General features: G+C 40.5%; 1 protein-coding gene across 1 annotated transcript in view; it reads left to right on the forward strand.

Annotated features, from left to right (window-relative positions):
* snx25 (sorting nexin 25) overlaps nucleotides 1-26,290 on the forward strand; it is a 235,333-nt gene that overhangs the window by 156,889 nt on the left and 52,154 nt on the right. The window contains exons 8-10 of the mRNA XM_060835382.1: nucleotides 831-1,015; nucleotides 14,582-14,713; nucleotides 19,488-19,763. Coding sequence (XP_060691365.1) covers nucleotides 831-1,015; nucleotides 14,582-14,713; nucleotides 19,488-19,763 — 593 coding nt within the window. The remainder of the gene's footprint in view (nucleotides 1-830; nucleotides 1,016-14,581; nucleotides 14,714-19,487; nucleotides 19,764-26,290) is intronic.

Genomic DNA, 26,290 nt, shown 5'->3' on the forward strand with positions numbered 1-26,290 from the left:
GGATACAAAGGGATTATCTAATTAGAAGTGTTTGAATAGGTTGGGCCTGTACCCATTGATGTTTAGACTAACAAGGAAGCAACTTCATTGAAACATGTAAGATTCTTAAGGATCTTGACAGTAGATAGGGACAGGTTCTCTTTTGTGGATGTGTCTTGGTCCAAAGGAGATGAAGAGGAATTTTCTCTGAGGATGTGAATCTGTGGAATTCATTACTGCAGATGGCATTTGAGGCTGGACTAGACAGAATTTTAATCAATAAGGTAATCAGGTTATAGGGAAAAGATAAGAAAATTAAGTTGAGTATGATCAGATCAGCTATAATCACATTGAATGGCAGATGGGTTAAATGGCCGCCTTCTGTTTCTGCATCTTATGGTCTTAAATTGTAGAGATCATCCATCAGAGTGCGTTTTCTGCTGTCAATTTGTGTGTGTTTGTAAAGGATGATGGATACAGGTTTATGATTCACTTAGCCAAGGGCAGTCATCCTCAATTTGTCTGTGGGATTCAGTTCTTTGTCTTTTTAGAATTTATGTTTTAGTAATAAAATTACAAACATCTCGAACTTGGATAGCGCGAATGGGTGGTGTTGTGAAGCAAGCCTAATTCTACAGTCCACAGATATGTTTCAGGATTATAAGGAAGTCATATGAGATTTTCCTTTTGTCAGACTCATTGCAGATTTTTGCTTCAGTGATGAGCTTCTGAAGCAGGCAAGGTATTTAGAGTATTTTGAAGGTCTTTATGATTTCCATGATCATTCATTTCCCTTTGTTTTGGAAAGACTGACCCAGTCACCACCTTTCTCCTTTGAATGTCCCATGCAGATAGCAAAGGAAAGGAATCAGCTGCCATGAAAGCGGATCTCCTCCGAGCTCGCAACATGAAGAGGTACATCAACCAGCTCACAGTTGCTAAGAAACAGTGTGAGAAGCGAATAAAACTTCTTGGGGGTCCACTGTATGGTCAGCAGGAAGATGCTGATGAGACAGATACTCCTACAAATCAAAAGGTAAAAAGGCAAATAAGTTTTTGATTTTTGGGGAGTTTGTGATCTCATTTTCCTAATATAGACAGTTTACAATTTGTGCTAATTTTCTGATGGTTTATTAAGTGTGCTTAGTGGCAGTTTAAATCTAATTTAATTAGTCAAAGAAAAAGTGTGCAACCATTACAGCTGGAGATTGTTCGTGGATAACAGAGCACTGCCAGCCTATAGATATGGAATATGTTAGTCTCATTAAAGTTTGATTGAAGATTTGCAGCTCGGGTATCCGTTGTTGTGGTTGTGTTTGCCGAGCTGGAAGTTTTTACTGCAAACGTTTCGTTCCCTGGCTAGGGAACATCATCAGTGCTGTTGGAGCCTCGCGTGAAGCGCTGCTTTGATGTTTCTTCCGGTATTTATATTGGTTTGTTCTTGCCGCTTCCGGGTGTCAGTTTCAGCTGCAGTGATTTGTATATGGTCCAGTCGATGTGTCTGTTGATGGATGTTCTTGCCGCTTCCGGGTGTCAGTTTCAGCTGTAGTGGTTTGTATATGGGGTCCAGGTCAATGTGTCTGTTGATGGAGTTTGGGGATGAATGCCATGCTTCCAGGAATTCTCTGGCTGTTCTCTGTCCGGCTTGTCCTATGATGGTGGTGTTTTCCCAGTCAAATTCATGTTGATGGTCGTCTGAGTGTATGGCTACTAGTGATAACTGGTCGTGTCGTTTTGTGGCTAGCTGGTGTTCGTGGATGCGGATTGTTAGCTGTCTTCCTGTTTGTCCTATATAGTGTTTTGTGCAGTCCTTGCATGGTATTTTGTAAACTACGTTAGTTTGGCTCATGCTGGGTATTGGGTCCTTTGTTCTAGTGATTTGTTGTCTGAGTGTGGATGTTGGCTTGTGTGCTGTTATGAGTCCTAAGGGTCGCAGTAGTCTGGCTGTCAGTTCTGAGACGCTCCTGACATATGGTAGAGTGGCTAGTCCTTTGGGTTGTGGCATGTCCTCGTTCCTTGGTCTATCTCTTAGGCATCTGGTGATAAAGTTGCGTGGGTATCCATTTTCGGCGAATACCTTGTATAGATGTTCCTCTTCCTTTTTTCGCAGTTCTGGTGTACTGCAGTGTGTTGTGGCCCTTTTGAATAGTGTCCTGATGCAGCTTCGTTTGTGTGTGTGTTGGGGTGGTTACTTTCATAGTTTAAGACTTGGTCTGTGTGTGTTGGTTTCCTGTGTACCCTTGTGGTGAATTCTCCGTTGGGTGTTCTCTCTACTAACACGTCTAGGAATGGGAGTTGGCTATCCTTTTCCTCTTCTCGTGTGAATCGTATTCCTGTGAGTGTGGTGTTGATGATTCGGTGTGTTTTTTCTATATCTGTGTTTTTGATGATTACAAAGGTGTCATCCACATATCTGATCCAGAGTTTGGGTTGGATTTGTGGTAGGGCTGTATGTTCTAATCTTTGCATAACTGCCTCTGCTATGAGTCCCGAGATTGGTGATCCCATGGGTGTTCCGTTGATTTGTTCGTATATCTGATTGTTGAATGTAAAGTGTGTAGTGAGGCACAGGTCCAGTAGTTTAAGTATGCCGTCCTTGTTGATAGGTTCGGCCTCCTGTGTTCTGTTGTGTATGTCCAGTAGGTTGGCTATTGTTTCTCTGGCTAGGGTTTTGTCAATTGAAGTGAACAGTGCCGTCACGTCGAATGATACCATGGTTTCTTCTTTGTCTATGTGTGTATTCCTGATGATGTCCAAGAATTCCTGTGTTGATTGTATGGAGTGTTTGGATCCGCTGACTAGGTGTTTCAGTTTTTGTTGTAGTTCTTTGGCCAGTTTGAATGCTGGTGTCCCTGGTAGTGATACTATGGGTCTGAGTGGGATGTCTGAATTTGACTGGGAAAACACCACCATCATAGGACAAGCCGGACAGAGAACAGCCAGAGAATTCCTGGAAGCATGGCATTCATCCCCAAACTCCATCAACAGACACATTGACCTGGACACCATATACAAACCACTACAGCTGAAACTGACACCCGGAAGCGGCAAGAACATCCATCAACAGACACATCGACTGGACCATATACAAATCACTGCAGCTGAAACTGACACCCGGAAGCGGCAAGAACAAACCAATATAAATACCGGAAGAAACATCAAAGCAGCGCTTCACGCGAGGCTCCAACAGCACTGATGATGTTCCCTAGCCAGGGAACGAAACGTTTGCAGCAAAAACTTCCAGCTCGGCGAACACAACCACAACAGTCTCATTAAAGTTTTGAAGGCGGCATCTTGCTGTCAAGCTGAGATGATAGGGAACTCTTCCTGGGTCGTCATTTTCCACCTGAAGAAGACGGCTGTGTTAGAACTACAAAGGCTGTAAGGAGAAGCCTAGCAACTAAGAATCTGAGAGTCTGATATCTGTGACTCTGTGACTCTGACTGATTACATTCATTTGGAGAGATAAGGAATGATTAAGAATGCTCAGCATGGCAATAGGGCAGCATTGTGGCTCAGTGGTCAACACTGCTGCTTCACACTGCCAGTGATTCTGATTCAATTCTAGCCTCTGGCAACTGACTGTGTGGAGTTTGCACGTTCTCCCTGTGTCTGCGTGGGTTTCCTCTGGGTGCTCCGGTTTCCTCCCACTGTCCAAAGATGTGCGGTTCAGGTGAATTGGCCATGCTGAATTGCCCATAATGTTAGGTGCATTAGTCAGGGGTAAATGTAGGGGAATGGGTCTGGGTGGGTTACTCTTCAGAGGGTCGGTGTGGACCTGTTGGGCCATACGGCTTGTTTCCACACTGTAGGGAATCTAATCTTTGTGTAAGGAAAATTACATCTGTACCCAACTTGATTGAGTTTTTTAAGGAAGTACCAAAAGTTTGGCTTACCTGAGCAGTAGATGTTGTTTACATGGACCTAGTAAAGCCTTTGATGAGGTTCCACATGGTACACTGATTAGTAAAGTTAGATCACATGGGATTCAGGGAAAGCTTGCCAACTGGATGCAGAATTGGTTTATGTACGAGACAGAGTGTGGTGATGGAGAGTTGTCGTCTTGGACTGGAGGCCTTTGACCAGCAGTACAGGGATTGGTACTGGATCCACTTCTGTTTGTTTTTTGTAAAAATGATTTGGAAATAAAATTTAGGAGAAAGTGAGGACTGTAGATGCTAGAGATCAGAGTCAAAACGTATGGCGCTGGACAAGCACAGCTGGTCAGGCAGCAAATTAGGAACAGGAGAGTTGACATTTTGAGCATAAGCTCTTCATTAGGAGGCTGGTAAGTTTGCAGATGATACCAATATTGGTGGTATAGTAGACAGTGAAGAAAGTGATTAAGATTATAAGGATAGGACTTATGCAGTTAATGGTAGGGCCTTGGGTAATGTTGTAGAACAGAGACCCAGGAGTTCAGGTACATAATTCTCTTGAAATCTGTGTCACATATAGGCAGGGTGATTAAGAAGGTGTTTAGCATGCTTGCCTTCGTTGCTCAGACGTTTCAGTATAGGAGTTGGGACGTCATGCTGAGGTTGTATAGGACATTGATGAGGCCTCTTCTGGAATTCTGTGTTCAGTTTTGGTCGCCCAGAATAAGGAAGGATATTATTAAATGGGAGAGGGTTCAGAAATGATTTGCAAAGATATTGGGAATGGAAGGTTTGAGTTACAGGGAGAGGCTGGATAGGCTGGGATAATCTTTACTGGAGCATAGGAGGTTTATAGGGTCACCCAAGAAGTTTATAAAATAATGAGGGATATAGATAAATGAATAGCAAGGGTCTTTTTCTCAGGTTGGGGGATTTAAAACTATGTGGTATATTTTTAAGTTGAGAAAGATTTACAAAGGATACAAGGGACAACTTTTTTTACACCTATGAATAACTTGCTGTGCAATAAATTGTCCATTGCATAATTGAAATGACATTTGGATAAGTACATGAATAGAGGGATATGGGCCAAATACAGGCAAGTGGGACTAGTTCTGTTTAGGATTATGGTTGGTGTAGATGAGTTGGACTGAAGAGTTTGTTCCCATGCTCCTGGGATGACCTTAAAATCATTGCTGATTTGATTGGAACCTATTGCTATAAAGCATAATTTCCAAGGGTTTTTATTTATTCATTCATGGGATGTGCATGTTGCTAACTAGACCAGTGTTAACTGCCCACCTGTAATTGCCCAGAGGACAGCTAAGAGTCAGCCACGTTACTGTGGGTCTGGAGTCACATGTAGGTTAGAGCAGGTAAGGATGGCAGATGCCTTTCCCGAAAGGAGATTCGTGAACTGGATGGCTTTCCCTGACAATCGACAATGTCTTGATGGTTATCATTAGACTTTTTTGTTGCCAGATTATCATTAAATTCAAATTCCACCATCTGCCATGGTAGGATTCAAATCCAGGTTCCCAGAACTTTACCTGGGTCTCTGGATTAATAGTTTAGCAATAATGCCAGGAGGCCATCATCTTATTCTATAGGCTTCATACAACTCACTAACAGAGTAAACAATGAGGTTGATTATAAGAGAGAGAAACACACAGACTGATAAATGGTCAATGAAATTTAGAGCACAGAAGCAAGAAGTGTATACAGGTGGTAAGACAAGTTGAAAAGGCTTTTAAAAAGATTGTTAGTACCTTTGCTATGTACATAAAGAAATAGAATATCAAAGCAAGAAACTAGATGCTAGTAGTCAGCATGCTTCCATCTTGGGAGTCACTTCTGATTTGAATATTGTGTGTTGTATAAAGGCCAGTTGACTAATCTGGTGTAAATATGAATAGTATTGACTCAAGGTTGACTGACATTATTTTCCTTCCTCCAAGTTTTCTCTTCCACCTGTTTCTTTTGTCAACTGCATTTTCCACACTCTTCTCACTGCTTGATGCCTGGCACTCTGTTCAGCAGTGTGAGCTTCCTGTGCATTGATTTGATCATGATCTTGCTTGCAGATGTTACAGCACAAATGTGAACTTGTGCCAATAGGCTATCAATAGACAATATCTGTTGATGTGACCATCATCTATTCAGTTCGCGTGACTGAACCAACAGAGTTGCTGTTGCCTTACTAAGTGCTGACAGTCTGTATGATGATGCTACCTCTGCATCTTCTGGCAGCAATCTATCTTGTCAGGAGATGTCCGATATTCGGCTGAGGCAATGGAAGCTGTTCAGCACATTTTCTTGCTTTGCAAAAATTGTCCATCCTTCACTGTATAAAGGAGGGTGCAGAGATCACAAGTGGGTCTTTTGGTTGGTTTGCTATTCTTAATCACTTTCTCAATTTTGACATGGCAGCGGTAGTCTTTCCAATGTGCTGCTCGTTTTGTCATTAAGGGACTGTTTGCTGGTCCAAGATATTTGATAGGAGGACTATGAAGCTGTTGATGATTTTCAGAATGACATTGTCCTTGTGAATGCAAGGTAGAATTACTACATCTTGGCCTGTAGTATAATTTTCCTGGCCCTGATTGTCAATCAGAACTCTTCTTGGAGTCAGGAGAACAGGTCTACAAGGTTCTGCAAGTGAATGTTAATCTGGGATGATGTCATTAACAAACAGCGACTCTTAAACTTGGACTATGTGCACAGTTGTGCCAAGTTGAACAGCTTGCAGGAATCTGCAAATCTCTAGTTTGCAGGAATAGAGTACCAAGGCAACAATATATGCTAACACTTTGTAAAACATTGGTTTGATGTCAGAAAGGGTATTATGTTTAATTCTTTTCCTAGGAAGCCTCAGATCAGCAGAAGAAGATATTTACTATTTATTAGAAACATGCCGGAAATAAGAGATTTCAGTTAAGTGGAGAGAGTGGTGAAGCTGATGGTGCTTTCCTTGGAGTTGTTGGAATTGAGGGAATATTTGATAGAGATGTGGGTTTTGGGATGATGAAATAAACTCTTTCCAATGACAGGTCAGTAACTGAAGGATATAGATACGAGGGGTTAGGGATTGGTCTCTTAAAAGAGCAAGCATAGGCATGATGGGCTGAAAGGTCTCCTATGCTATTTTTTTTATTGAATCAGTTGGCTACTAAGTGTGGTCTACGTTTGCCAACATTTCGTAGTTTTCAACAAGTGATTGCCTCCTCCCGTTCTTACTGCTGCACTCGTAGAGTCATAGAGATGTACAGCATGGAAACAGACCCTTCAGTCCAACCTGTCCATGCCAAGCAAATATCCTAACCCAATCTAGCCCCACCTGCCAGCACCTGGCCCATATCCCTCCAAACCCTTCCTATTCATATACCCATCCAGATGCCTTTTAAATGTTGCAATTGTACTAACCTCCTCCACTTCGTCTGGCAGCTTATTCCATACACGTACCACCCTCTGTGTGAAAAGTTGCCCTTTAGGTCTCTTTTATATCTTTCCCGTCTCACCCTAAACCTATGCCCTCTAGTTCTGGACTCCCCAACCCCAGGGAAAAGACTGTCTGTTTATCCTATCCATACCCCTCATAAATTTTATAAACTTCAATAAGGTCACCCCTCAGCCTCCGTTGCTCCAGAGAAAACAGTCCTAGCCTATTCAATCTCTCCCTGTGGCTCAAGTCCTTCAACCCTGACAACATCCTTGTAAATCTTTTCTGAACCCTTTCAAGTTTCACAACATCTTTCTGATGGGAAGGAGACCAGAATTGTACGCAATATTCCAACAGTGGCCTAACCAATTGGAAAGCAAACACTCCCTTTGTTAGCTATTTGGGTGATTCTTTACTGTTGATCAAGCCACTTACATTTCTGTCTCTAACATTTTTATAACTAATGAACAAAAGTATTCCAGAAAAGTAAGAAAATACTTTTTTTTTCACACCTCCATTATTTTCCCATGTCACTTGCTGCAGTATCCCAGAAATTAATTTGTAAGCCTTGAGATAATGCTGGAGGGTTGGCAACGTTAATACAGACAGATATAACCACTTGCAATGACTTACTAATGCTAATCCTGATGTCATCAGAGGCTCTTTCTGCTGTCAGCAAGTGTGTTAGAAACATGAAAATTTTACCATCACTGTAAATCAGCAAAATAGATCTTGTCTAAATGCAACTTCGATTTGCCATCTCTGAGCAGATATTGGTCTCAAGGTAGCAACCACAGTTTGTTAGATTTCCTACAGTATGGAGACAGGCCCTTCAGCCCAACCAGTCCATACTGACCCTCCAAAGGATACCCCAACCAGACCAATTCCCCTACCCTATATTTGCCTGTGACTAATGCACGTAATACTGAGCAATTTAGCACGGACAATTAACCTAACCTGCACATTTTTGGACTGTGGGAGGAAACAGGAGCACTCTGAGGAAACCCACGCAGACACTGAGTGAGTGTGCAAATTCCATACAGACAGTTGCCCAAGGTGGAAACCGAGTTGAAAAATGTGATGCTGGAAAAACAGCAGGCCAGGCAGCATCTGAGGAGCAGGAGAATCGATGTTTCGGGCATAAGCCCATATTAAGGAACTGAGCCTGGGTCCCTGGCGATGTGAGGCAGCAGTGCTAACCACTGAGTCAACGTGCTATTTAATTGTACCCTCATATCTGGCATCTTTTAATTCCTTTAGTATGAAAACAAAAAACATTGCAAGTAGTCAGCAGATTAGGCAGCAACTGCAAAACAAGATACAGAGCAAATGTTTCAGTTTGATTTTTCAGTAGACCTTGTGTGTTATTGTATAATTGAGCTCTTGTGTCATTCTCTCAATGTTTTTGCAAAGCTGATGGTCTTTCACATTAGTTCTCAATATGCCTGCGGAATTCATCTTCTCAGTAACTTCCGCATTGTTTCCTATTTGACACTGTCATTTTTCTGTTTCACTTAACATTGTTTGAGTTTAGTCATAGCATTTTCAATCCTTTTTGCGCACTTAAGTGGTTCACAGTGGCAGTGAAGTCTGGAAAGCTGCTTTTAACAGATTCAAACTGTGTATATAATTAGGAAACACTTAACTAATTATCACACTGTTTATAGCATTGTGTTTGGAAATAGCTGACTGTTTGTGACATGCGAGGGAGTTTTATAGAATTTTAAACAGCTCCAGACTAAAGGAAGAGATATAAAGATTTAATTTTCAGTATTTGACCCTGAAGCTTCGCATTAACCATGCTGCTTTGCTTCAAAATGAAAAATTGCTAGGTTTCAAATTTACATGCAAATAAAGAAAACCACCCATACTACATACAGTGTATTAGGGGCAGTGTTAAAATAACTATTCCCTCTTTAATCCATCTAGTGAATGGTTATTGATAAATTTTTAAAAAGTTAATATTTAATTCATTGATAAAGGCATCACTGACTGTGCTATCATTTATTGCCTGTCCTTAGTTGCCCTTGAGAAGACGGCAGTGAGCTTCATCCTTGAGCCATTGCATTCCATGTATTGTAGTTGTCTCACAATGCCCTTGGGGAGGGAATTTCAGGATTTTGACCCAGCAACAGTGAAGGAATGACCATATACTTCCAAGTAAGAATAGTAAGTGGTTTGGAGAGAGACTTGCAGGTGATGGTATACCTATGTATTTGCTGCTCATGTCCTTCTAGATGGAAGTCATTGTGGGTTTGGTCGGCGTTGATATTTGGTAAATTTCTTAATGGTACACACTGCTGCTACTGTGCGTTGGTGGTGGACAGAGTATATGCTTATAGATATAGTGCCAGTCATGCGGACTGCTTTACCTTGGATAGTGTCAAGCCATTTTTTAAGCCCAAACTATGGTCCAGGTGTTGCTGCATTTGTACATGCACTGCTTCATCTGTGTAAAAATTAAGATGGTTCTGAATATTGCATAATCATCTGTGAACATCCTCATTTCTGATCTTATGACGGAGAGAAGGTCATTGATGAAGCAGCTGAAGATGGATGGGCCTAGGACACTACCCTGAGAAACTCCTGCAGAGATGTCTTGGAGCTAAGATGACAAACCTCCAATAACCACAACTATCTTCCAACCATGGAGAGTTCTCCCCTTGATTCCCATTGATCCAGTTTTACTTGGGCTTCTTGATGCTACACTCAGTTGACTGTGGTGGTTACTACCATAAGGAATGTGTCATTGCTACGGCCTGCACCAACATGCATGAGACAGAATAACTGTCACTTCATTTTGAAAATCCAAGAGGCCAGGTTGCTTTGCGAATGTACAAACACTGACCTTGCAGCATGAGGCTAACCAAATCACCGGAATGACCTCTAGAATTTTTGTGATGTGTATCATGGACGTGGACAAAAAGTATGATTTATTGGAGACCCTGAATAATCTGTATGCCTGCCTGCTCACCTGCCTGCTTCCTTCATTGAAACTGCAAAGACCACTGAGATGCTACATGTTTTTGCATTGCAGTATTTTGGTGCCTTTTGGATAAATAAAAATTCTGCAAGCTTATAAAATATTTGTTCTTTGTTCCATGTTTTGAACCCAAAATGTGGAGTTAATATTTAGTTTATTGTTTTCTATTTAAAAATGGGCCAAATGTGAATTTTAGTAGAAGACTGAGAAAATCCTAGTTTGAAAGTTTTGAACCAGTAATTTGAAACACTATCTCTAGGGTAGTGCACTAGAAATCAAGCCCCACAGTTGCTGGAGTTGTCACAAATGTGAAGAGATTTAATCAAACTATCAAAGTCTCCAATTTAACCAAGTCACAAACATGGGTTAAAAGAAATCAGGTTTTTCTATGTAACAAGTAAACAGTTAATTGTTGTAAACATGTTTTTAACTGCGCAGAAGAAAAATGCTAATTGTTAACTTACAGCTCTCTATAAAATTCCCAAACACACGAAACCAGACATACAAGGTACACACATCAATATAAGTGAGGAGGTAAGCACAAAAGCCAATGGAGCACACGTCTGGCACCAGACTGGATTACAGGATTTGGCCATATTTTCCTTCAGTTCCTTTCCAATTCTGTTCGAGTGTTTCAGGGAGAAACGATTTTGTGGACACACTGATTCTCAGTCTTTTGTTTACCAGTTGAAGATTTGCCCTTTCAGGGTCCCTTTTCTTCTTTAAAGAAGGGAATTGGCAGAGTGTGAAAGTGTACCTAGCTACTCTGGATTTATTTTTACTTTTCTACCCAAAGAAGGGAGATTGAGAGAGAGATTTTCTCCTTCACATACTAGATATTTCTGCATGAATATCCGAACACAGCTGTAGTCACTCTCCCTGGAACAATCCAGGGGTTATTGCTGTGCTCCGTATTCCTGAGCACACAAAAAAACCAAGCCAAGTCTGGTATTGGGCAAAATCATCTGGTTCATAATTGGGCCAGTGAAGCCCAGCAACTACAGGGCTGTGAGTTTATACTGTAATTCCTACCATTGACTAAAAAGGTGCTTGGAATAGCCGCAGCTCAGATAACTACCATCGATACACACTATATCGTGCTTTCCTGATTAGGAGCAGGTTGGGATTTCTGCCTAACTCCTGGGTATTTACCTTGGTTTTGATAATTTACTTTTAAGAACTGAAACTGAATGACACTTCATGCCTCACACCCACTCATCCCACTGTCTAAGAATGCATCCAGGGATTTTGAAAGACAAATGGCTCTCACGCAATACTTAAGCTTACCCCAATCCATGATAAATCAGTCTATAAAACTAAAGAAATAAGTGTATGTACTTAAAATTTTTGAACTGCTATTTTCCTTCCAACCTGTTAATGATTTTTGAATACTGTTCTGATAACAGTTCATGTTGCCCAAGTAATGGAACTCTTAATCCAAGATTAGTTGTTTAGAATACTACATTAATTAATGAACAGTTCTTAAGTATTTTATTCAAAGTACATTTTTAATTGAATTTTACCTAAAAATGTTTGGCAGGAGGAGTAGTCGATAAATGACAGGTCCACGCTAGATACAATAAATGAAAATTGTTTAAGGACTGCACAGATGTAAAAAAAATTGATTATAGTTAAAGTTATCAGTCTAAGTCAAGTCAACTTGACATCTATCAATTCAGTCTTGAGTAATAGAATAGTAGACTGTTTATGGCACAGAGGAAGGTCAGTTTGGTTCTTCATGTCTGCACCAGCTGAAAACCCATCTTAATTTCTCTTTCCAGCAATTGGTCCATGTCCTTGCAGATTATGATACTTGAGTGCCTATTTGGAATGAACAAAAATGAAATGAAAGCAAAATACCTGTACTGGCAATCTGAAATAAAAAAAATTGCTGAAGAAATTGAGTCGGTTGGTTTGCATCTGTGGAGGGAAAAACAGCTAATGTTTCAAGTGTGAGATGATTCCTTTTTCGCGTTCAAAGAAGCATCCAGTTAGAGTTGAAACATTAACTCATTTTCTCTCTATATAGATCCTGGCACACCTTTAGCCAAGGCATTGGGAAACAGCAGCAGGTAGAGTGCTGCCATTAATGATGCCCACTGTGTCCATATGCATTCACGCAGTTGCGTGTAAAAGTTCTTGTGCTTTACTTTGGATGAATTCATAAGCTTGTATATGTATGCTTATTGATATAACATATGCGACAGTTGCCAGTATGCACTGAAATTAAAGTTTGTTATCTGTAAGTAAAATTACTCCTAATTTAGATTAAAGTGATTAAACCTTTTTAAAGATGTTCAATGTAATCAGTTTGTGAATACCTGGAGGGAAAGTTTTAATTAACTTGCTTTGGCAGCAAAATGGGTCAGGAGCCTTTTACGTGGGATTTTCTTCCCACGAGCATTCTTTCAAAATATATTTGCATTTTGCTGGCCCTGATGACCTCATTTCCATTCATTTATAGTGTGCTATGGGTGGGAGTCTTAACACCAGATTATGATTGTATGTATGTGCATGTGGCACTGTACTTCGTGGTGGCATTGGCCACAAACACAACTATTTGATAAAGTGCCACATACAGGATTATCAGTTAGTGACAATGTTAGGAATTGGCTGAATGATGATGGGAGGATTTGTAACAGTTGTTTTTTAATTTGTAGAAAGTATGTTGTGAGGTTCAACAGTTGGTTTTTATTGGGACCACTTTTCTTGATCTGCATGAGGCATCAATGTGCAAGACAATTTCAAAATCTGAAATTACAAATGTGGACATATTGCGAACTGTGAGAAGAAGGATAAAGATGGACTTTAAAAGGACATAGGCTGGAGGAATTGTTAGATCCTGTTTAATGTGGAGAAATGTGAAGTGATTAGTTTTGCTAAGAAGGGGAGGCAATAAAAAGTAAAAGACACAGTGATAAAAGGAAGGCAGATACCAAGGATGACAGGGATATTATTTACAAAAAGTATTGAGGACAGTCATGAAGTTTGAAAATGTTGACAAGCATGCAGAATCCTCAATCAAAAGCTAGTCCAGCTCCAACCAGAATATTGTGCCTAGTTCTGGGCATCACATAACGAAGGATGCAAAAACATTACCAAGGGTGCAGTAAGTAAATAAGTAAATGGGGTGGGCAACTTTAGTTAATTGGTTAGATTAACAAAGGTGGGAGAGTTCTCCTTAAAGAGGTTTTAGAGGAGATTTGATAGAGGAGAATTCCATACAGAGTGGATACGGACAGACTGTTCCTGTTAGCAAAGAGATCTGAGTTTAAGGAGATTGACAAAAGTCATGCTGACCTGAGAAAAATCATCTTTCCTGTAGCAACTGCTTCGGGTCTTGAAGGCAGTGCCCGAAAATTAGTTTGAGGGTGATTCAGTTGTAGCTTTTGATTGGGAATTGTAGACTTCATTGAAGAGAGGAAATAAAATCAGGGCAGTAAGGAGAAGCAGATGGTGTGAGACTAGCTGAGTAGTTTCTGCATGGCATCCTTTTGTGACTTAAACCATTCTATGATTCTTTGATTCTATTTCCTGCTTGGAATACACAGACAGACACACAGGCAGACACACATACACGTTCTCGCACTCGCATTCACACACAAACTCCAGTAGCTCATCTGTGGATCTGAAAGGAACTAAAAAGGAGGTGTCTCTGCTGTTGTGTGGGTTCTGACTCCATGAATATTTGGACAGCACCTTTTTTTTTACTGTGGCTGCGTTGCTTTTTTGCTGACAGTGATTTATTTCTTAACCAAAGCAACCCGTTTGTGGATGCCTTGTTCTTTTATTTCTCCTACACTTAACTGAATTGTGAAGAAATACTTTAGAGATTGTGCTGCTTAATTAAGAACATGAATTAAAACAATGACTAGTTTACATAGAAACATTATGGTGCAGAAAAAGCCATTTGGCCGATCGTGTCCACATTCTCTCTGTCCCTATGTTGTGCCATTCTCTTGTCTTTTCCTTAAAAACCTGTGCATTGCTTCTATTGGAAATACTGAATTAGTTGTAAAGCATGTTTAGATATTTGAGGTTGTGAAAGTTACTATATGAATGCAGTTCTTTATTTCTTTTTGCAAATTAAAAAGTGCAAACCATCTACAGGCTGATAAAGAATTTGAAGATTTTGTAAACAAAAATTGTAAAAATATGAAACTTGAAATTAAATAATGAAGCAGATAAATTATTCAGATCCTTTAAATTGCAAAATGTCAGTCCCTCCGAGGCAGTGAAAGGTGTTAAGATTGTGTTAAATTCTGCTGCATACAGTATATTCTGTTTGTTTATTTATTTCAGATTCTTCAGTTTGAAGAAATCTTGTCAAATCCATACTACAGGGAACATTTCAGAGTATACATGGAAAGGATGGACAAGAGGGCTCTCGTTAGCTTCTGGGAGTCTGTTGAATACTTGAAAAATGCAAACAAGGTAGTGTGATTTTAGACTTAGTACAATGCATTTAATTTGACTTTCAGGCTATTCGCGTTCATATTTGTGAACTGATTCTCTGCTTGAATACTTCAGAGGGATTGATGTGATTGGCAACCAACCTGTCATGGACATCCTGGCCAATAATATTGATCAGATTAGCATTATAAATTTTGAGCAATGTTACTCAGGGATTCCCATGCCCAATATCATCATTGCAGTACTTGAATTGGCCATGCTAAATTGCCCATAGTGTTAGCTGCATTGATCAGGGGTATTGATCAGGGTATTGGGTATGGGTGGGATACTCTTCGAAGAGTCGGTGGACTTGTTGGGCTGAAGGGCCTGTTTCCATACTATAGGGAATCTAATCATATTTCCCAATACATCAGCACAAGGAGACTTTTGGTGAAGATGTTGGAAATGTGAAATCTCATGACAAATTGGTAGAAATGATTGGCAAGTCTGGCAACATCTGTGGACAGTATTGATGTTTTAAGTCTGCAACGTTTCAACAGAACAGTTCAGTGACCTGCCTGTTTGTAACACCATGCAATGTCTGTTCTGTGGCTGGTGTAAGCTAGACTTGTTGGAACAAGCGAGGAGAGTTGGAACAGGAGTAGACCATTGAGCCTGCCCCACCAATGCATTTTACCTACACTATCCTCAACCCTGTACACTACTGTTAAGCAGAAATCCGTCAATTTCTAAATTAAACACACTCAAAAGGCTGAACTTCCGTGGCCTTCTGTGAATCGCAATCCTCTGAGTAAGAAAAGTTCTCCTCATCTTGAACCTAAGTTGCATCCTCCTTATTTTTAAATGTTATCCTCTGACTCTAACTCCTCAGCCAGAGAAAACATCTTACTCACACGTACCTTGTCTATCCCATTAAGCATTTTGTACATTTCAGTTTTATTCTTTGAAACTCTAGAGAATCCAGGCCCAATTTGCCCAATCTCTGTTCATGAGACAGTTCAGCCATCCTGGGAAAAGTCTGGTGATGCTTGGTTGCAGTCCTACAATGGTGTTAATACCTTTCCTGAGATAAGGAGATCAGAATTGCACACAGTATCCTAGGTGTGGTCCAATCAAGCAATTGAAGCAAGATTTCTGTACTTAAGTTCTCTTGCAATAAAGGCTAACATTCCATTATAACTTATCATCAAGAACATAGAGGTCCCTTTGTACATTTTCACTTTCCAGCCTCTGACCGTTTACCCGAAACATGTGTGTCTCCCAGCAAGCTCTCATTTATCCACATTTCATTCCATCTACCATGTCCCTGCCCATTGACAAAGTCTATCCAAACCCTCCTGAAACTGCTTTACATCACCTTCACAGCAAATTCCTACCTAACTTTATATCACTTGCAAATTTGGAAGCATTACATTTAGACCCCACCTCTAAATCACTGACATCTATTGCGGATATCTGAGGCAAGTACTAATCCTTGTGGTACTCACGAGCTACGTTGTGCTAACATGAGAATGATCCATTCATTCCTCTGCGTAACAGACAAAAAAAAATCAATCCATACCAACACATTGCCTCCTATTTGAGATTTTTTTTACACCAAAGCCTGTGGGAGCTTTGTCAAAAGCCTTCTGAAAACCTAAGTTTATTCTGTTCATTGGCTCTCCTCTATCAATTTTGTTAATGACATCTTCTTAAAAAAAACTCCAAGTTTGTCAGGCGCGATTTCTCATTTGTGAAGTCCATGTCGATTATACTCAATCAGATCATTATCAACCAGGTGTCAATTTATCCCACACTTTATAGTAGATTCTAGCATCTTTCCCTGCTACTGATATAAGGCAAACAGGTCTATAGTTCTGTTTTCTGTATTTCTCTCTTCTTAAATAATGGAATCATATTTGCTACCTTCCAAACCACAGGAATCATTCCAGAATCTGAAGATAATCATCAGTGCATCAATTATCTTTTATAGCTACCTCCTTTCAATGCTGATGTTCATCATCAGGTCGTGGGGTTTTATCAACTTTCAGCTTTGAAAACATTCAATGTTCCCAAGAGGAGTTAGACATAGTTCTTGCAGTTAAAGGGATTGAAGGGTATGAAAGCGTGAAGAGAATATTTGGTTGGATAATCAGGCATGATCATATTGAATGACAAAGGAGGTTTGGAGAGCTGAATGGCCTACTCCTGCTCCTGTTGTTTTGTTTTACAATCTTCCTTATTAATATTGATTTCCTTCAGCTCTTTATTCTTCCTAGCCACTTGAATCTCCTGGTTCTGGGAGATTTCTGATTTTTCTTTTGGTGAAAGCAAACCCAAAGTAACATTTAGTTTATCTGCCATTTCTTTGTTCCTCATTATAAATGTCCTGACACTACTTACAATGGATGCACATCTACTTTAGCCAAGTATTTCATTCTTACTTACCAATAGAAGCTTTTAGAGTTCATTTTTGTTTTTTTTCTCTTTGCCAAATTGTATTCCTATTCTATTGTGCCTTTCCGAATCAGGTTTTTGAGTCTATTCTCTAAGGTATGAAAATTCTTGGGGTCTTGCCACTATCACATGGCTAGGTGAACCCTCCGAATGCTGCCCTCTATTCTCCAGTGGGCTGTCTAACTGAAAGCATTGGCATTCACTGCATTCTAACTCAGTGATGCAAATTTTAAAATGGCTCATTGTTTTGTGACAGTCCTGTGCTGCTGATGTACAGCTCCTGACAGCTTTAAGGCGAGCAGCCAGTGAATCTATGTTGGACCCAGACTTGAAGTGCCTGTTCCAGTGAGAAATCAGACAGAATGCAAACCAAACATCAACCCTGAGTTCCATCCCAGGGTGAAGTGGCACATCATGTGTTCCAGATAGAGATTTAACCTAATTACTCCCAATATTAAAATTTTCATTTGTGCCAGGAAACAAATGTTGTCGTAGGGGAATGGGCTTAGATTAGTTCACAGGCAAAAGTGAGGACTGCAGGTGCTGGAGATTGGAGTCAAGATTAGAGTGTTGCTGGAAAAGCATAGCAGGTCAGGCAGCATCCCAGGAGCAAGAAAATTGAATTTTCGAGCAAAAGGTAATCTTGACTTAGATTAGTTCACAGGTTGGCGCAACATAGAGGGCCGGAAGGCCTGTTCTGCGCTGTATTGTTCTATGTTCTAACTGTTTGAATAATTTAAACTTGTCATTGAAACAGCCATAAAATCCTTACCCCTTATGGCTAGGATTGAGAGAGTATCCATTGTGGCAAAGAAGACAGGGATACCTTGAACCTGGCATAATTCATTTTCTTGGGAGTTGGGATGAGGAGCAGGCTATAGTTTGCTCATGTGTGTTTCCTAGAGGCTGTTGGCTAGTTAACTGACCAGTTTCCCTTGGATTTTGGATTCTTTGCTATGGACCCTGAAGTATGGAGATGACACCAGTTAAAAGCAGGTCTGTCGTCAGTGCTTTTCACTTGGGTAGCCAGAATACCCCTCCAGAACTGGAGTGCTATTGTGGATGGAGTCCCAGGACACTGTTTGTATGAGGGTTATGGGTTATTTTTGAGGTGGGTATGAAAGGAAAGCATACATTATCTGAGGGGGTGGGGAATTCATTTAGTTAATGGAAAAATCAGGTGTGTTTGGGACTGAAGAATATTGTGTCAAAGTTGCGTTAACTCTTTGGACTATCCAACTTGTCAAGACCTGTCAAAAACAGTTCAAGTCGTCTTCACAGGTGTTAACCTTTTGTAATGTCAAGAAACATCAATTTTTCTTTTTGTGTATTTTTTTGTTTTCTTTTATTCATTTATGGGATGAGGCTGTTCATCCAGCAGTTATTGCCCATCCCAGAGGGCAGTTAAGAGTCAAACACATTGCTGTGGGTTTGGAGTCGTACATAAGCCTGACGAGGTAAGAGTGGCAGTTTCCTTCCCTAAAGGACATGAGTGAACCAGATGGGTTTTTCTTGACAATCAACAATAATTTCAAGATCATCATCAAACTCTTAATTCCAGATTTTTATTGAGTTCAAATTTCACCATCCATCACGAGAGGATTCAAATCTGGATCCCCAGGGCATTACCTGGGTCTGGATTAACAGTCTGGTGATGGGACCACTAGGCTATTGCCTCCCTTGAGCTTGGAGCATGAACTATAATTTAGACGTTTAAGGACTAATATTAACACTTATTTTCCAGTGTGCAACAATACTTGTGGACAAGTTGGGAAGGTAAGTGAAAGTAGGCATAAAGCTCCTGCCCAAAACGTCGGTTCTCCTGCTCTGCGGATGCTGCATGACCTGCTGTGCTTTTCCAGCACCAAAATCTCGACTCTGATCTGCAGTCCTTACTTTCTCCATAAGGACAAGGTGGGCAACGCGGGTTGTTAAAAGGGCATCGGTGGCTCAGGAATGAAAAACCAAGAGGATGGTTAGATTGGCATAGGGGATACAAGGGGCCATGGCAATTGATAGATTGAGCTTGGATGGGGCATGAGGGTTCTGAGGATGAGCGAGCAGGAGGGTTGTTTCACATTTTCATACTTTTCTTTATTTTCAAACTTTGACAACAATATTGGAGTCCCTGGCAGCCTCTTACCAAACTACCCTCTCCCCCTTCGAATTTATAATCCGAAACATATACTCGTGAAATTAGATGTTCATAAAATATATATTCGGGACTCCAATGACAGTAAGTTGCTTTGCTGTGATTCAATGGAAGCATGCAAAAGTCCCATTCTTTGACAGAAACGTGTTTTGAATAATGACTGCATTGCTCTTTTAATACCTACAGTTTCTGCATTTATCCATTTAGACTGAAATACCTCAACTCGTCGGTGAAATCTACCAGAATTACTTTGTGGAAAGCCGAGAAATTCCAGTGGAGAAGGCACTTTATAAAGAAATCCAGCAAAGTCTTGTGGGCAACAAAGGAACTGATGTCTTCACCAAAATTCAGAGTGATGTTTATGAGACTCTTAAAGAGCGGTATTACCCATCGTTCCTTGTAAGTGACTTGTATGAAAGACTTGCTAGAAAGGAAGAGGAAAAGAGCACTTTACAATCCAGTCCTGACAACCGTGATGATGTGGTAAGACGTGCTTTCGCACAACACTATATTCTGAACAACCTGGCTGCTCTTTCACTTTCATCCTCATATACTGAAGCATTAATGTGATTGAAGGCTTCAGGTTAGGTGGGGAACATAACTAGAGTTTCTGAAGCAGATGTAAAGTGCATTTTTCAAAAAAAAACAATGTTGCAACTTCAGAGAAGTGGTAATCATAAACTATTTATGTTACATTTAACACTACAATAGTCAACCTTAAAGTTACATTCTTAAAACTATAATTTATATGGAATATAAAATATGGAACAAGAATGAGGTTATGACATATATTGGAGAGATCATTTTTTTTTAAAAAGTATTATCCAGATTGTGAAGCTTGGTTGTGTGCCTGTTGATTCTGTCATTTTCCTGTGGATTCAATAAAGTAAATCACTGGCAGTTTCTGATTCTGAAACATTTTTAAGAGTTTGAGCAGAGTTTCATGAAATTAATTTTAATGATATTTGCATATTGGAGTGGCAGTGGCTTACATAGATAAGTGTTCATAGTTTGTTGTGGTTAATATAGGTGACAAGATGTATCAGTTGATTGGGGTTAATGTACCAATGTGGAGTTCAGAGGTTGGCTCAATGTCGATGATGAATTGTAGAAACTGACTATGTTAACATAGATGGCATACTTTAGGAATTGGCTGTGAGATGTGTTTATTTGAGTGAAGACTGATTTGTAGCCAGTCTTTTCGAAGATAGTATGTGAAAGTTAGATGTGGTTGCAGATGATCAGGAACAGTGTTATGATTCTAGCTGATGTTATTACTGATCCCAGACTGATCTGGCTTAATAGATTCTATGTTTTGATTTATTTAACAAGGTGATCTGTCACTGAAATGTAGACATGCACTACTAGCTTAACACTGGTTTAATACATAAAAGTAAATACAAAATAGAACAAACGAGGCCATTCACATTAAACATAGTATTTGTGTGATAAAGTTTTTACAGCACGGAAAATGTCCCTTCAGCCCATCCTGTCTCTGTCGGTCATCAAGCATCTATCTATTGTAATCCAATTTTAGAGCCCACAATCTTTTATGCTGTGGTGTTCCTGCCTTTACCACCTTTTTAAAGCAGAGAATTCCAGACTCCTACTCAAATCCCCTTTCAATCTGATCTTTATCCTTATCCTAAAGCTATGCCCGTTGGTTCATTCTGCTAGTAAGGGGAAATGTTTCTCTCTGTCCAGCCAACCCAAGCCCCTCATAACTTGGTACATCTCAGTTAGGTTCCCTCCGCTTTCTCTACTCAAAATAAAACAACCCCAGCCTATCTAGTCTTTATCCATAGCTTAATTGCTGCAGCCCATCAAAATGCTGGTCAGTCTCTTATGTACCATCTCCAGTGCAATCACATCCTTCCTGTTTGGTAACCAGACTGTACGCAGTACACTGGATGTTCCCTAACTAATGAGACATACAACTCCATAATAATCACCTTTGTTCTTGTATTGCATCCCTTGATTAACGAAGGCAAGTTTCCATAGAGTCATAGAGATGTACAGCATGGAAACAGACCCTTCGGTCCAACCTGTCCATGCCGACCAGGTATCCCAACCCAATCTAGTCCCACCTACCTGCACCCGGCCCATATCCCTCCAAACCCTTCCTATTCATATACCTATCCAAATGCCTCTTAAATGTTGGAATTGGACCAGCCTCCACCACTTCCTCTGGCAGCTCATTCCATACACGTACCACCCTCTGTGTGAAAAAGTTGCCCTTTAGATCTCTTTTATATTTTTCCCCTCTCACCCTATAAACCCATGCCCTCTAGTTCTGGACTCCCTGACCCCAGGGAAAAGACTTTGCCTAGTTACCCTATCCATGTCCCTCATAATTTTGTAAACCTCTAAGTTCAGCCCTCTGCCTCCGACACTCTAGGGAAAACAGCCCCAGACTGTTCAGCCTCTCCCTATAAACTCAAACCCCCAACCCTGGCAACATCTTTGTAAATCTTTTCTGAACCCTTTCAAGTTTCACAACACCTTTCTCCTAGGAAGGAAACCAGAATTGAATGCAATATTCCAACAGTGGCCTAATCAATTTCCTGTACAGCCGCAACATGACCTCCCAACACCTGTACTCAATACTTCGACCAATAAAGGAAAGCATACCAAATGCCGCCTTCACTATCCTATCTACCTGCAACTCCACTTTCAAGGTGCTATGAACCTGCACTCCAGTTGTATTTGTGAATGTACACACCAAAGTCCCAATTATCCTCTCTACTTCCTAGGGTGCTACCATTCAATGTGTACTCCTTTTCCCAGTTAGTCCTCCCAAAACGCATCACCTTACACTTTCTTGTCCTAATTCAGCCCATCTGACTAACCTGTCTATATTCTGGATCAGTGGTGCTAGAAGAGCACAGCAGTTCAGACAGCATCCAAAGTGCAGCGAAATCGACGTTTTGGGCAAAAGACTTTTATCAGGCTGATGAAGGGCTTTTGCTCGAAACGTCGATTTCGCTGCACTTTGGATGCTGCCTGAACTGCTGTGCTCTTCCAGCACCACTGATCCAGAATCTGGTTTCCAGCATCTGCAGTCATTGTTTTTAACCTGTCTATATTGTCTAGTAGTCTAGGGCTTTCTTAGAATGCTTACAGTGCAGATAGAGGCCATTTGGTCCATTGAGACTGCACTGACTCTCCGATGAGCATCCCACCCTTGCATTTCACTGAGGTAATATTTTTTTAACTGCTGTAAAATCACTTTTCATAAGATGGAACTGTGTTTTTACATGTAACTCCAAGCCAAACTTCTGTTCACTGAAAAATGAAACCTTTCCAAGCTATACATTTTCCCATAATCCAAAAACGTGGTAAATTCTTAATTCTTCTAACTAAAAGCAAGTATTTTTCAATGTTGATTCTTTTTGCTCGTAAATCTATCCCAGTGCAAACAAATTTCTGACCGTGCTCCAGGGACGTGTGCACATACTGGATTTTTTTAAAAAATCAAACCTCCAGAACTTTGTCTGGTCTGAGCAATTTAGTGACTAAGTCCACATGTCACTGTTTCAAAATCCAAACCTTTAAAATAAATTATCGTACATTTTATCTTGCAATAATGGCTGCACCTGGTTAACACAAAATATGCATTACAGGTTGTCCATGGTTAATGTAGTTCATAGAACATTTAATGTTTGTTGTGGCTACGTCTATGACAGTATGTTGATATTTGCACAAAAGATTGGCTTGCTTATATTTACCCATGTGAACCAGAGCAATTTATTCATGTATGTTTGTGTAAGCTGTTGAAGACCTTTTAGACTATTTATTTATGCCTCTGCCTTTCTAACTTGTGTTTAAGAAATGTGGACTTGACCAATTGATTGTATCAATTTATTTTAATGTCAGACCTCAAACAACTGGTTTCCAATTGGTTTGAACCTGAATGAGAAATGTACATTCTTTTGCGTTTGCTTATATGTAGGCAATGTTCTTTATGAAAAGGCTGAAAGTTGACTTATTTTTATGACTGGACCAGCACTTACTACTCATCAGTATTTGCCCTTGAGAAGGAGGTGATGTTCTGCAGCCCATTTGATGTAGGTACACTTACAATGCTGTTAGGGAGGGGGGGGGTATCAGGATTTTTGCCAGATATGCTGAAGGAACAGTGATATATTTCCAAGCCAGGTTGGGGAATGGCTTGAATGGAAACTTGTGGGTGCTGGAGTTCCCATGGATCTGCTGCTCCTGTCCTTCTGGATGGTAGTGGGTGAGGTTTTTGAAGGGCCTGTCTCAGGAGTCTTAGTGAATTGATGCAGTGCATCTTGCTGTACATTGCTGTTTCTGAGATCGGTAATGGAGGGAGTAAATGCTTGTGAATGTGGTGTCAGTCAAGCAGATTGCTTTGTCCTGAATGGTGTCAAGGTTCTTAAGTGTATTTTTGAATTGTGACCATTCAGGCAGGTGGGGATTATTCCAATTACACTCATGATTTGTCCCTTATAGATCGTGGACAGGCTTTGGGGAATCAAGAGGTGAGTTACTTACTCTTGGATTCCTGGCCTCTGGCCTGTTCTTGTAGCCGCTGTATTTATATGACTGTTGCAGTTCAGTTTATAGTCAATGGTAAACTCCAGGATTGATGTTGGTGGATTCAGTGATGATAATGCCATTGACTGTGAAGGGATATTGGTTGGATTCCCTCATTGGGCATGGTCATTGCATGGCACTTGAATATTACTTCACACTTTTTCAGCCAAACCTAGATTTTGCCTTCTTTTGAACATAAGTTGCTTTAGTATCTGAGTAGTCATAGAGTCATCAAGATGTGCAGCATGGAAGCAGACCCTTCAGTCCATGCTGAACTAGATATCTAAAATTAATCTAGTACCATTTGCTAGCACTTGGCCCAAATCCTTTTAAACCCTTCCTATTTATGTACCCATCCAGATGCCTTTAAATGTTGTAATCATACCAGCCTCCACCACTTCGTGTGCTGCTAATTCCATACATGCACCACCCTTTTGCATGCAAAAGTTACCCCTTAGGTCTCTTTTAAATCTTTCCTCTCTCACCCAAAACCTATGCCCCCTAGTTCTGGACTCCCTCAACCCAGGGAATAGACCTTGTTTATTTACCCCATCCATGCCCTTCATGATTTTATAGACCTCAAAAAGTCATCCCTCAGCCTCTGATGCTCTAGGGAAAAGAGCCCTTGCCTATTCAGCACCTCCCTATAACTCAAACCCTTCAACCCTGACAACATCCTTGTAAATCTTTTCTGAACCCTGAGCAGTTTTGAATGGTACTGAACATTGCACACACATCTGTAAATATCCTGATACCTGACCTTGGGATAAAGGGAAGTTCAGTTATGTGCACACCAAGATCTGTTAGTTATGCCCAGCTGTTGATTAACCACAGACCAAGAGACTGAGGTTACCATGTTAAGGGAATTGGTGTGATCTACATTCATGATATTGTTAGGCTTCACGTGAACATTTTTGTCTTGTCTGGAAATTAGTATGAACAGAAACCAGTAGTTAAAATATTGCAAATTTGTTTGTCTTGTTTAACTTTGAAATGCCAAAAGGCTGGATGAAAATTTATTGTTTTTTTTTCCCTCCTTCACTTTGATTGTGAGCCTTATATTTTGAATCCAATTTATTTCTGTGCTCAAACCAATTTCACATCCCCTCAATGTGTCACATAAATCTTATCATAATGGTGAATTCCAGAGCAGTATTTAATTATTTCTCATTTAAATCACTTGCAAAGTTTCTTCCCTTTTTTTTTCAAGCTTGTTTTTCAGCTGGTTTCATTGTACACAGGCAGTTGAATGGGCAAACAGCATCTGTCTCTGCATCATTTTCAGCTGCCTGTTCCTATAAATCCAGTACCTCCGAGTAATTGAAGTCTGAGGAATAGATCATCGATTGCACTGCAGGAATGAGTTTAATGCCCGGGAAGAACACTGGATTCTTTGGGATTCTTTAAAAGATGCTGTTTCTCCCTTTCCCATTTGAAGTTGTTGTGTAACAGAGGCATGGACCATTTGGGAATTCTCCCAATTTCCTAGAGGCTCCGTTTGGAAGAGGTGGCAGCAAGTGCTGTACAATTTCAAGGGAATGGGCTTCCATATTTTCAACATTTAATCTGATAACAGGTCCTCAGCTGATGAATTCTAACTTGTCCATGTTGAACACCAATTGGAAGAGCGACCGAAGGAGTTAAGAGTAAAGAATGCACTCTGAAATATTGTAGTGTACATGATCAAGAATATGATTTATGTAGAACATAGAACATAGAACAATACGGCACAGAACAGGCCCTTCGGCCCACGATGTTGTGCCGAACATCTATCCTAGATTAAGCACCCATCCATGTACCTATCCAATTGCCGCTTAAAGGTCGCCAATGATTCTGACTCTACCACTCCCACGGGCAGCGCATTCCATGCCCCCACCACTCTCTGGGTAAAGAACCCACCCCTGACATCTCCCCTATACCTTCCACCCTTCACCTTAAATTTATGCCCCCTTGTAAACACTCTGTTGTAGCCGGGGAAAAAGTTTCTGACTGTCTACTCTATCTATTCCTCTGATCATCTTATAAACCTCTATCAAGTCACCACTCATCCTTCGCCGTTCCAACGAGAAAAGGCCGAGAACTCTCAACCTATCCTCGTACGACCTATTCTCCATTCCAGGCAACATCCTGGTAAATCTTCTCTGCACCCTCTCCAAAGCTTCCACATCTTTCCTAAAGTGAGGCGACCAGAACTGCACACAGTTCTCCAAATGTGACCTTACCAAGGTCCTGTACAGCTGCAACATCACTTCACGACCCTTGAATTCAATCCCTCTGCTAATGAACGCTAATACACCATAGGCCTTCTTACAAGCTCTAGCCACCTGAGTGGCAACTTTCAAAGATCTATGTACATAGACCCCAAGATCCCTCTGTTCCTCCACCTGACTAAGAACCCTACCGTTAACCCTGTATTCCGCATTCTTATTTGTTCTTCCAAAATGGACAAC

The sequence above is a fragment of the Hemiscyllium ocellatum genome, chromosome 2 (genome assembly GCF_020745735.1).
Source record: "Hemiscyllium ocellatum isolate sHemOce1 chromosome 2, sHemOce1.pat.X.cur, whole genome shotgun sequence".
Classification (NCBI taxonomy): domain Eukaryota; kingdom Metazoa; phylum Chordata; class Chondrichthyes; order Orectolobiformes; family Hemiscylliidae; genus Hemiscyllium; species Hemiscyllium ocellatum.